Here is a 12,781-nt window from a genome sequence, read left to right as displayed (position 1 = left end):
GGGGAATGTTATTAGGAAAGTCTATATTTTTAGTACATCTGGTCATCTTGGAATATTTAAATGCAAAGTAAGTGACTGCCTTTTTTGATCACCTGTTTAACAGAAATTTGATAACCTTATTCTTCTTGTAAAATGTTCTGTATCAAGTCTTTGGGAACTCAATGCTAAGAAATTGCTATGTATTGCGGGTACCTGTATATTACTCGCTTGCTGTAGCTCACTACAGAAAATGGTTTCTGCAGCCCCTTGCTTTTTGCAGAACTTCTAATTCCAGTTATGGTACCTGAATCCATTAAATTTACTCTCAATCAATTATTTCTATGAAAAGCTTTATCTCCATTTTAGTTTTTCTGTGCCTCAGTTTGATTTCTAAAGGCTAAATCCATTAAATATTTAGTAGCGAAGTGCTGCAGGGCTTGAGTAGAAAAACTGGAGTCTCTGACCTAAAGTAGAATCTAAGTGATGCAGTGGGGGAAGTAGATGTCTCAGGTTGAGATAGCCATACCCGTGCATTGGGCATAAAGCTACTCAGCCCAACTGATAATGGAGATTTATCTTCAGCTTCACCCTTTCTTAAAGCTTAGCCTCAGAGCAGCTGTTAAGATTATTTGGTTTCTCAAACTTCAGATTCTCTAAGGAGGTTGTGGCAAGGTGGGTGTTGGTCTCTTTTCCCAAGTAACAAGTGACAGGATGAGAGGAAAGGGACTTAAGTTGCACCAGAGGATTGGAGATTGGAGAAATTTCTTCACAGAAGGGGTTGCCAAGCGCTGGAACAGGCTGCCCAGGGAGATGGTTGAGTCACCATCCCTGGAGGTGTTTACAAGACATGTAGATGAGGTTCTTAGAAGTGTGGTGGACTTGGCAGGCTTAGGTTTATGGTTGGATTCGATGATCTTAAAAGGGCTTTTCCAAACTGATTGATTCTGTGATTCTATAAGTCTCTATACAGTCCTGGAAGTACTGGAACAATCTTTTTAACTGTAGTTGATAAGTGGTTGCCAGTTTATTTTGGGGCTGTTCCAGATTCAGCGTTCCAGGAAGTGGGAAGCATGGGTTCAACCTCTTCTTTAGCCTGCTATGAAAAGGAGTGTTTGAGCCTCTTGTTCAAACCACTAGTGCACCAATTTAATGCTCAAATCATCAGATTTAAGACTGACTTAAGGGACCATATTCACATTGTCTTTTGAAATTTGTTCCCTTCTGCACCTTCCCTGGGTGGGAGGAGAAAGTTAACATGACTATAGAGATTTATGTACTACTTTGAAGAAGACATTTTAGGTAGGGAGGCTTTTTCTTTTTTGTGTTCTCTAGGATCATTGAAAAGCTAGGAAGAGTATTATAAAGCTATTTAAATGTACTGGTCACTTTTCAATTGAAAAGTCTGGTAACTGAAACAATGATCATTTGTATAAAACAAGGAGGAGTCTGGCTGATGCATATTTACCCATTGGGATCTTATATTCAAAGAATGTAGAATCTTGATCAGGAAGTCTTCCCATCCATCCGCTCAGGAAAATGATCATATTTGGATTTAAACTATGTAAGAATAGGAGAAGCAGGTGAAACCTACTCTTGAAGACAAAATGTGGTTTTGTGCTGGAACTATAAAGATGGAAATGGTACAGAGGCTAAAGGGGATAAATTTGGTGTAAAACATGATGGCATTTATGCTGGAATTTTGTGCTTTGAATGGAGAAAGAATATTCACCAATGTATTGCTGAAATAATGGGGTTGTTCTTAGAGGAAACCTAGTATTGATTTTTCTGCCATCCACATAAAATCAACAACAATAGGTACCAATAAATGGGTCATGCACCTGAACATTTCTTTTTCACTTAGTTTAGTGACATAAGTTATGGTGGTATGAAATGGAAAAGATAAAGGCACTTTTTACTTACTGTCTTTAAAATAATTTTCTGTTTCACTGGAAAAGAGAATTGATCCAACACGGATGTTTGGGATATCTGGGAAAGTATTACAAACACAGTCATGAGAACAAGAAGGGAAAACTGACCTATCCTAACAAACATGCAGATGTAGGAGGGAAAGACTAAAGAGCTATTGAAGGCTAAAGCATGATATGAAGAATCCTTTATATGAAAGGCTAGATAAAATGAATCAGAAATAAAGCAAAATGCTTAAAAGACAGTATAATTAAAATGAAACCACTTGGAAGATGTTGAGATTGAAGTTAAAGTAGGAGAAAAATCATACTGCTGCTTTTTCCGGTTAGCTGCATGCAGTTTGATCACCAAATTAGAAAAGCAGTGGCAATGGTAAGAACACTTTCCTATTAGCCTTTACCTTGAACCATATAGATTGCCTGATGCCATACTTCATTTTGAAAAGCTCAGTCTTGCAGCTGGCATTGAAAAGTGTTAAAAAGTAATAATATGTTGAGGCTCTCCAAATAAAAAATCTCTTGACAAATACTTCTAATCTGCTGAAGCTCAGCTGTTACTGAGACAAGGCTTGAGGTCATGTTCTGATGTGTACCAGGAAGACAGATGTCTCCTGTGATGAGTGAATCAAAATACTCCCATCCATCATTAAGGAATCTCTTGAGTGATCATCTCTTCAAAGAAACAGGTTTTGCATCTTCCTGCGACAAGTTTGTTGGTTTTTGCATTTTGGCTTTGTTTTGTTTTGTTTCCAGAATTGTAATGGCTAAAAGGAGATAAGCAAGCTCTGTATGTGTCACTGCTACTTTGAGACTAGTCATTAAAGATTGACTTAGAATATATTATGTTTGAAACTGTATGGAAATATTCATGAGCTGTTGGTGAGACCTAAAGATACCCAGGAACGAAAGCTGGCATTTTTCCAGGAAATGAGGCTGCATTGCTGTATCTCCCTTGAAATTTACAGTAGAGATTTTTGCAATGATTTTATAGTGTTGCAGCCAGTGGTTGTTTCATAAGCATGTCTAGCATGTTGCATAATTAAGAGAGAAAAATCACATCTACAAGCATTATAGCTGTACTGGTGAGCCTGCATGCGAACACAGTCTATACCAGCAGGACAAATTATTAGTGCAAACTGCATTTTTCAGTCGTGTATTGTTATGGGTGGAGCTCTTGTTGTGTGATTTTCATTATTCTCAGTTAATCCACTGCATCGTCTCCTTGCCAGCCTATACCACTCTGTCTCAACCTCCTCCGTGTTCTCTCTGCAGCTGTGGATGGAAAGCTTTTCTGCTCATTATTTTTTCTGAAACAGATTTTTCTTTTTCTTACTTTCCTTTTTTCCCTCCAGCCCCCATCATCTTTAGCTTTTTTAGGGAGTATTCTTGATTAACATGAAACAAAAAATAAGCTGTATTCTACCATAGTATATATGCATATTGAGGTATTTGAAGTAGTGTGTATTCTGTAATCATCTATTTGAAAAATAGTTTGATTCCTTCTGAAAGAAGGGTGTATAAAACCTCCAGAGACTAAAACCATTGCTTAAGATCGTGTGACAATTGCTTTCTGTTCTTGAAGTGTAGATACTGTGCTTTGCCATTAGGCAACGGCAATTGCTTTTCTCTTCCCTACAAGAACTGAGCTGCTTGAAAGCTCTGCTTTGCCCTTGCAGAGTGGTATTGGATAAACTTACCCAAATATTTATTTGTACTTTTAAAACCATAACAGTGGCATGTTGACAAACCGACAGACTGGGGGGGTGGGGAGGGAAGCGTTATCCAGCTGGGTGATAAGTCATTAGCTTGCCCCATGGCATAGCAGGAGTTACTTTTAACTTGCTGGGCTCAGTCAGCTTCAACATGGGTGTTCCTTCTGCTTTCTAATATTTTCTGACATTAATGTGTAGTGTTTGATTTGTTATTATGTCAACCTACATACGAGTTTGACATATAATAGGCACTTTTTTTGTCACACATTTTAAGTGACTCGTTTAAATAGCCTTAGCAACAGATGGCTTGGTTGACAGCACGAAGTAGTTGGAACTGCAAACCCCACAGTACTTAGATAATTCAACAGATTTGATACCTTTATCTTATATCGTACCTTTTTACGTTGAGGTGCTTACATCTATAATTACTTGCGTAAAGGACCCTTCAATGTTACATTTTTGGGTTTGATTGCATTTTGAAATTGTTCCCTTTTTAGTGCAGTATTAGATATGTGTTATGGTTCTCTGTGTTAATTAGGCCCCACTTCAAGCTGTCAAACTGCTATTGTTACAAAGTATTACCACTCCCTCCACCCACATGATTTGCAGAGTGCAGAGTAATACAGCATTACAAGCAGACTCGAAATACGGTATAGCAAGATGATGCTGGAGGGATTGTGTTCCTTGTTTTGAATCTCTTCTTATTCTGTGGTTAGCTGAAAATTATTAGCACTTTTGATTTTTATATTTAAATTAAGTTTCTAGGCAGTCTATTTACTTCAAACAGTTGTAATATAAACCGTACCTATAAAATGCTTGTTTGAGTTAAAGGCAGCTATCAGTGCATGATTCGTGTTTGTTTTTAGTGTTTCCACATGTGACACCCAAAGGAATTAATGGCATAGACTTCAAAGGAGAAGCTATAACTTTCAAGGCAACTACTGCTGGAATCCTTGCCACTCTCTCTCATTGTATTGAACTCATGGTAAAACGTGAAGAAAGCTGGCAAAAAAGACTAGATAAGGTAAGATAATTTTTCTTCTACTTTTGTTGAAAAAAGTATTCTTTAGCTTGAAATTGAAATTTCAAATGAGCTGTTAACTTTTTTTATTCCAGACGTAGCTTTTATTTTTTTATTCCAGGTATTGCTTTTATTTTCATTTACAGCATTTAGTAATTTTAGGTGCTTTCCTTATGACTCCTATAAAATGTTAAAGTCTCATCCTGACTGGTGATATAGTAACATTATTCATCATAGTCTTTTCCCAGTCCTTGTTCAGATAGTATTCCTATATTTTTATATGTATAGAGAACCTGACAGCATTCCATAGTAATAGGTGTATTGCTTGCAGTCTTTTAAACGAGACCTAATTATCCATGCTTGCAAAATGGTGTGCAAATTTCTGAAATGTTTTGATTGTAATAAGAGATGGTGATAATAATGAGGAGAACAACCGGTTCTAACTTTGTGTCTCTTTAAGATACAATTATCTCTCTTTCCTTTAGGAGACTGGAGAGATTAAGTCAGGCTTTATACTAATTGGCTGATTTTTTTACGTGTGTGGTATTAGAATATCTGTTATTCTAATGACATTGTTGGTTCATGCTAAGCCTACTCAACCAGTGCAGTGTCTTGTCTTACAGGATGGGCTGGAGGCATGGCTGGGTTGTACTTCAGGCTTTGATTTCTAGAATCCTGAAATTACTGTCTGGTGCCCTGTGCAGTCCTCTAGCAGTTGTCTCATGTTTTTCATTTAACATGTTTCTATGTCATGTGTATCACACTTCAGATCTTACTCCATATGTTTTAGTGGTACACAATTCAAAGAATGAACACATCCACACAAAATACATCAGTGTTTGAATTCTTGCCGTTGTCTCCTGAGTTGTCTTTGTCCATATGTCAAAGGCTTGGCCTTGTCTAACTGTATTGCAACTTCTGTCAGCACTTAGTTACTGCTTCATCTAAGTAGTTGGAGGAATTGCAGTAGATCGAAGACTTGAAGCTTGTTCATAGGATCATTGGGTAATTCAGGTTGGGCTAGAGACCCCAAGAGATCTCTCTCTAACCTCCTGCTTAGAGGAAGGACAGTTCGAGGTCAGACTGGGTTGTTTAGGGCTTTATCAAGTCTGATTTTAAGTCTCCAAGGCTGGAGCCTGCATAGCTTTTCTGGGCAGCCTGTTCTGCTGCCCAGCTGTTGTTATAGTGAGAAAATGCTTCCTTCTATCTAGCTGGAGCAACTCTTATTCCAGTATCTGCCTATTGTTTCTCATCCTTCTCCTGCAGACTTCTGTGAAGAGTCTGGCTCGGTTTCTTTGTGAATTCTGTGGAGATATTGGAAGGCTAATATTAGGTCCTCCCACAAAAGCCTTCTCTTCTCCGCGCTGAGCAAACACAGTTTGCTCTTGCTGATCAGACTTTGCTCAGAGCATGGATGAAGTGAATATTTCTTGTCCCTAGGTCAGTAGATGTTAATACAGAATAATATGTTAATATAGAATTTGAATTTGTTTAGATTAGGTATTTGTCACTTTTTTTTGCTTCTTCTGTAGACTAACTTTAAAGCACTTTTTTAGCTGCAAGTGATTAAAAACTTCAAACTTAAATTTCACTTTGGGTCTCATGTGACTGATACTTCATACAGCATGAGTAAGTATATTTTAACAGGGGTCACAGGCTTATTTGGACTCTTTTCCAATAAACTAAAATAGCAAAAGCTCCTAAAAACTTGGAGGTTTTAAATTGCTCTGCTTTGGTAGATTTATAACTTTTGTAAAGTCACGTTTTTCAGTTAAATTTTCTGGGATTTACAGCACACTCATGGTAAAGTAATTCTGATAAAAAATAATTATTTTTAATTGGTATTTCTCTAATTGCTATCCTTTTGGAAGAGGAGATTTCTATTGAAGTAATTAATATGGAGTTGTGGTGGGCTAGTCTTGGCTAGCAGCCAAGTGCCCACTCAACTGCTCACCACCCCTCCAGCAGGATTATGTGGAAAAACAGGATGAGAAAGCTTGTAGGTGAGGAGATTGCTTACTGGTTCTTGTTGTGGCAGAATGTTCTTGACTTGGGAAAAATCAACTTGTTACTAATTGAAAATAGATCTAGTTCATTGGAAACAAAAAGAGAAACACTAAACCAGCTTTATTCCTCTGTTTCCCCAAGCTCAACTTCACTCCGCTGCAGGCCCCTCTACCTGCTGCTTGCTCACCCCACGCAGTGCTGGGTGAGGAATGGGGGATTGCAGACAGTCCAAAAAATGCTTCATCTCTGCCACTCCTTCTTCCTCAAACTTCTTCCCTGCTCCAGTGCTGGTCCTCTCCATGGGTGGCAGTCCTCTGGGAAAAATCAGCTGCAGTGTGGGTCCTCTGTGGGATAAGACTTCTTCAGGAAATGTCCCTCTGTCCTGTTGTGGGCTCCATGGGTTGCAGCGTGGATATGTTCTCCACCTTGGAGCTGTTCCTCCTCCTCCTCTTCTGGCCGTAACATCACCTCTGTTTCTCACTTCGTGTTCCCCCTTTTCTCCCTGGGGTATATTTTCCTGTTAAGTACACGCATGGTGGATGGGCTCAGCTGTGTCCTTCTGTGGGTCTGTCTTGGAGCTGGCTAGATCTACCCGTGGCTGACACGGGGCAGCCCCATGTCTCCTCCTGCAGAGGCCACCCCTGCAGTCACCCATGGCCAGCTCCCTGGCACCTACACCCTTAAATACAGCAGTTGTCTTCTGAAAAGGAAGTAGATATTGTGAGATAATGAAGTTAAGAATACCATCTCTGAGAGATTAGAGGGGAAAATTACATGAAATGGGGCAGCTGTTTGTGTTTATGTTCTAGCTGGGAGGGTTTTAGAGCTCTTGTAAATCTGTCCAGTGCCTGTAAAAGACCATCTAGCAAGAGCTGAAAGGGACAGGATCAAGTTTGTCATTTTGCATGTCAGCACATTTATGCGACCAGCTCTGTGTTGTGCAGGTTTGTCACAGGAAGAAAAAGATCTCTTGTCAGTGGCTAAAACTGATGAGTGTTTCACAAGTGATACAAGTACTGCTGTAATCCAGCTCAGTCTCTTCTCCAGCCTCCTCACTCCACTAGCTTCAGAACTGCTTTTTACTAAACAGCAGCACACAAAGTCATTAGTAAGAATCCCACTACCTCACAAATACATACAACCTCCATCTTGTAGAGCGCTAGCTTAGCGTAAAGATGCAAGACAGATTTATGTCTGTTGAACTTGAAACAAATATGTTTCAAAATTATAGCTGTCCTAAAAGCTTGCTCATATTAAAAAAGCTCAAGTTCAGTAGAATTTGTTGAATCTGGAAGTGACTACACTTTGACTAGAGATGAGTACAGTGTTATGAAGTATCTTTCTCTACAACCCCCTCCTTTTTGTGTAAATAAAAGAAATGGTTTCAAGTTACATTCTGAAGGTTGAAAACTCTTTTTAAACCTTTGAAAACAAAGTATTATAAAAAAATTTTAATTTTTAAGGAGGCTGCTGAAATAATGCGCTTAATGATTGTAATTTTAGAATTCTATATTTAGTTTTCTGTTACCAAAAGAGTCAGATGGACAGAATAAATTAATACAAAAGCATGTACTGTTATCTAAAGGTAATTTTCTTTATAGTTTTGCTTTCAACCTTTTACTCTTAACTGTTAAGATATTTTTATTTTTCCAGTGAATTGTTTTTCAATATGAGCCTCTTGAATGCATTTTAAAATAGACCTGACTTAAAATGGATAAACAAGGAAAGGATTTAATCTTTACTGTTTGGTCCACTGTTTTATTTGCAAAAAAATCTGTGATGATGCTTTTCTTGTTGTCTTGACTACAGGAATGTTTCTCTGGTTTTGCTTTCTTTGGCCTTACTAGTTGTTGTTAATGAGCAAACTTATCTTCTCAACATTAAGTTTTACCTTAAGATTAACATGTTTAGGTTGCTTATTTTGTTCACATTTGACAATTTTAACTGAAATGTCATACTAAATTTTACAGAGTTTTAATAAACCAGTAAATTTTCTGCTATGCAGTCAAACAGTTTCCCAATTTCTGCCTTATTTGTTGTTGTTGCCAAGAGAAGCTGGGAAATTTGGGGAGTTGTCTTTTGACATGTGAATTATTGGTAATTTGCAGATTGAAGTACACTAAGTGAGAGGATTTGGGGCAAGCAGGAGGAGGAAGTGGGGGGCGTTTTGCTTGGTTTTTTTATTCCAGGTATTCTGCAATGAAGCTTCTATGATTTCTCTCAATGACTTATACTCAAGTCATGCTTTATGCATCTTCAGGACTCTCCAGTTACTTTCAAAAACAATAAGAATGTGAAATTTTGTGAAACATTAGCAGTTATTGCCTCTTAGTGATAGTTTCAGAAGGGAAAAGCCAGCATTCACAATACTGTCTTCATCTTAGTGCTGCTTTTTTTCCTAGGAATTTACATGTGGAAAAGTAAACTACTTTGTTTTGTGTCGAAACTGTTGCTTTACTTTTCGAACTTTTCTTCAGAACCTGCAAAACTTCTTCCAGAGTGAATGTTACCACCAAATGACCAGTTCATAAACTTAGCCTTTCAGTGTTGCTTAAGGGTTTTCCACTGAATCTTTAAAGTTCAAATTGAATAATTGTATCTGCAAGAAATAGTGTGTAGTGTCCAGTTGCCACCCATGAGACTTTTTTCCACTTGAAGTGATTCTGAAAAAGGACAGAAAAACATCTTGTGTTAAAGTTGAATTCTGCGAGAATTTCAAAAGTGTTCATAGCTTTTTCACTGAGAATGTCTGGCAGTATGTAGAATTTGCAGGGTAAATATTAGTTTTAATCGGATTCTGAGATTGCTATTTTTTAATTCAAAATATACAATGAGAAAGATAGACATCATCAGTGGCTCTACTACAGTCACATACCTATTACGGGAGAATGATGTTGAGTTGTTTGTCTCTGCTTGGAGTTGACAAAATGATTCACGTTGATCCTGTGCCAGATAATTATAGATACAAATTTACATGCTGTGACTCATTAGTATCTCACCACATTCAACAAGTTAGCTTTTTAGCAGTCTTACTTTTCAGCCTTTTATCACTGCCCAAGCATCTGTGTCAAGATTTATATAAACTGTCAGTCAGATATGAAGTCTGACCCTCAGTGAACCATGAATAGCTATGCTTAAACTAGGTACCAGTTTTTGCTTGCTGACTTCCACATGACTTAAAGACGGTATCCTCAAGGTAGCTGGTTCCCCAAGCTTTGTATTATATGTACCCATACACATGCATATATAATGCATGTATGCAAATAAATTCAGAAAATCAGGTGCTTTGCAATTGTTACTTGGAAAAAAATACGCTTGTCATTCAGTTTATTGGCATGTTGACTATTATCGGTCAATTCATTCTCACTGCCTCAAATTATGATGTGATTTTCAGGAGGTAGAGAAGAGGAGAAGGTTTGAAGAAGCATACAAAAATGCTGTGACAGAACTGAAGAAAAAGTCCCATTTCGGAGGGCCAGACTATGAGGTACAATTCTGCTTTTGAAATCTTTAAAAACACTATGACTTTTAAAGATTGGTTTGTTTCTCAAAGCGGGGAAGGAATCTGTAAATGGAAGTGTTTGGGTTGTGCAAGTGTGTTCATGCTACTTTTATTTTTACACCTTGGAAACTGAAACTGTATGAAGAATCTGTCTTCAATTTTTTGAAAATGGAAGTCTGCTTTCACCTCAGGCTTCCATATTCTGCTTTCGTGTAAAGCATTTTGCTTACAGATATTTCTGTTGCTTTTTGATTATTTTTCTTGTACATTTGATCCCACTTATATGCAATAGTTTTGTACTTTGCTTGCTTAATGGTTCAGCTCTATAGATACATAAAGCAAATATGAAAACCCTGACCACAGAGGAAGTCCTAGTATGTGAAGTTTAACCTGAATTGCTTTTTAACTTGTCACTGCCTTTTGAAATTACATGTTGACAAATTCAGTGATTTTTTTTTTTTTTTTTGGTTCCTTTTATCTATTAAGTTGCGTATTTCAGCAGCTTCCTCCTCAGTGAAATATTTAGTTAAATTCTAAGATGCTTAAACCACCTTTTCAAGAATAACAAAAGCTAATGCACTTACAATGAAGTTTCATAGTTTTTAAGAACTTGACTCTTTCATGTACATTAATCAAACACATTTCTACTTGAAAATCATAGCCTGAGAAATAGCCTTGAGATATTTAAAAGATACTTGAGCCTAGGTTCTCTGTTGTGACTGAGGCATGTGCTGTAAAAGATGATGATGGATAGGAAGTTGGACTTTGTCTACCTGGTTAGGAATTCAGCTGCTTCTCCCAGCTATCCCTGTTGTATTTTTTGAAATTTGCAGGACCAGCTTGTTTTGCAGTATAGTAAAAGCAGTAAACCTAATTTTCTGAAATTACCATTTTACTTAGTAGGCTTGAGTTTTTGATAGTTGACTCTACCTGCTGTTCAGTGTTAAACTGTTCTTTCCAAGAATTTTCAATACAGATCGCTGGAATTTTGTCGTCTTTTGTTGTGTTTTGAGCACATATCTGAATCCGCCCTAAAGCACTGGAATGCATGGAAGGAGTCTAGCTACTCTATTATGTTAATATGCGTATTTTACTGACACACTGTAAACATTTCTAAGAGAAGATATATGTTAATTAAAACCTATATCTGATGTCAAAGCATATTGACACTGTTACTTGGTTTCCTGGTTTTTTTTTTTTCTTCTTTATACAACTATCTCTAAACTGTACTTAGAAGGAGTAACTTCCTTTTAACAAGTACTGTTTTCAGAGGAGTTGTAGTCTAAAAATATTGGTGAAAATATTTGAGGAAAATTTGCTTCCCATCAGTTATATGCATAATATATAAATAATGTATTTCTAATATTAAACTTAAGTGGAACTCTCATATTTCCAATATTTTGAACCAATTTTATTTCTTATGCTCTAGGAGGGTCCTAATAGTCTGATTAATGAAGAAGAATTCTTTGATGCTGTTGAAGCTGCTCTCGATAGACAGGATAAAATGGAAGAACAGGTATTAATACTTGGAAAATGTCTTAATGATGGCCACTTCATGGGAGACTTGTGACTTAAGTTCAGTCCTGGGGTGCATGTCCTGAAGCTCTAGATGTTTTATTCTGACAATCATGAGGGAAATTAGCCTATATTTTTTTACAGTTAAATATTGTTGCTTAACACTAATTTTGAGAAAGCGACTTCACAGCTTACATATAAATGGATAGTATAAGTGTTAAGCAAATTTAATATCTCTAGTTTCTAATGCCTAAATAAGTGTCCTGTATAAAACTTACCTTTGTATGTAACTGTTGCTGTGTGTAAATAGGAATATCAAACACTGCAGCTATTTCTCAAAACCTAATTATTGCTCTGAAGTTTCTTTTAACTCTAGCTGTATGTAAAACAGGAAGGAACTAGTTCTGTTGGGTTTTGGTTTTATTTTAAAGTTCTGTTGGCTCTGACTACTACTCTAATTTCTTGAATACACTTCAGTGACAAGGATCAAAAAGGGATAAAATGCATGTGAGGAGACATATAGAATATAAGAACGTATAGCAGTATATTAAATGAGAGGGAATAACAAAGTGGTGCATCCTTTGTCTTACAAGTGTCCAGGCTTATGAATATAGTGAATATGTGATTTGGTTAAGAATTAGAAGACTTTCTATTGGACATACAGTACCCAGCAGAGTTTACCTATGTTGGGATCTCCGAGCAGAGAGGAAGAGTTTTGAGTGACTGTTGTGCTACTACATGGATCCTTAACGCTGCCCATCTATTTTCTCTAACTCAGAAATACACCTTGAAGTATAGATTAATTCAGTCTTCAAGCCCATTCACTTACTGAGAATTCCAGCAGGATGACAGCTTCATGTCTGTCACGGGCAGCATTAGTCGTTGTAGCCACTGTGTAGACTGAGAATGACTCACTCTTGTTTCGTTGTCCACACAGTAGCAGCTGACTACTAATAATTAAACTTATTTTGTTGCAGTCCCAAAGTGAAAAGGTCAGATTACACTGGCCAACATCCTTACCTTCTGGAGATTCATATTCTGCTGTGGGGACTCATCGATTTGTCCAAAAGGTATGATATTTCTCATTATCTCCTCTGAATAATGAGCCAACCTATGATAT

At 37.2% G+C, this 12,781-nt stretch overlaps 1 protein-coding gene across 4 annotated transcripts in view; it reads left to right on the top strand.

Moving 5' to 3' along the window:
- Nucleotides 1-12,781, top strand: part of CERT1 (ceramide transporter 1) — an 80,701-nt gene that overhangs the window by 54,555 nt on the left and 13,365 nt on the right. For all 4 annotated transcript variants that reach the window (XM_065657876.1, XM_065657878.1, XM_065657874.1 and 1 more), the window contains 4 exons: nucleotides 4,483-4,640; nucleotides 10,039-10,131; nucleotides 11,576-11,662; nucleotides 12,639-12,731. In XM_065657876.1, coding sequence (XP_065513948.1) covers nucleotides 4,483-4,640; nucleotides 10,039-10,131; nucleotides 11,576-11,662; nucleotides 12,639-12,731 — 431 coding nt within the window. The remainder of the gene's footprint in view (nucleotides 1-4,482; nucleotides 4,641-10,038; nucleotides 10,132-11,575; nucleotides 11,663-12,638; nucleotides 12,732-12,781) is intronic.

The sequence above is a fragment of the Caloenas nicobarica genome, chromosome Z, assembly GCF_036013445.1.
Source record: "Caloenas nicobarica isolate bCalNic1 chromosome Z, bCalNic1.hap1, whole genome shotgun sequence".
Lineage (NCBI taxonomy): Eukaryota > Metazoa > Chordata > Aves > Columbiformes > Columbidae > Caloenas > Caloenas nicobarica.
Note: the sequence above shows the minus strand (reverse complement) of the source record. Positions and strands in the feature narration are given on the sequence as shown.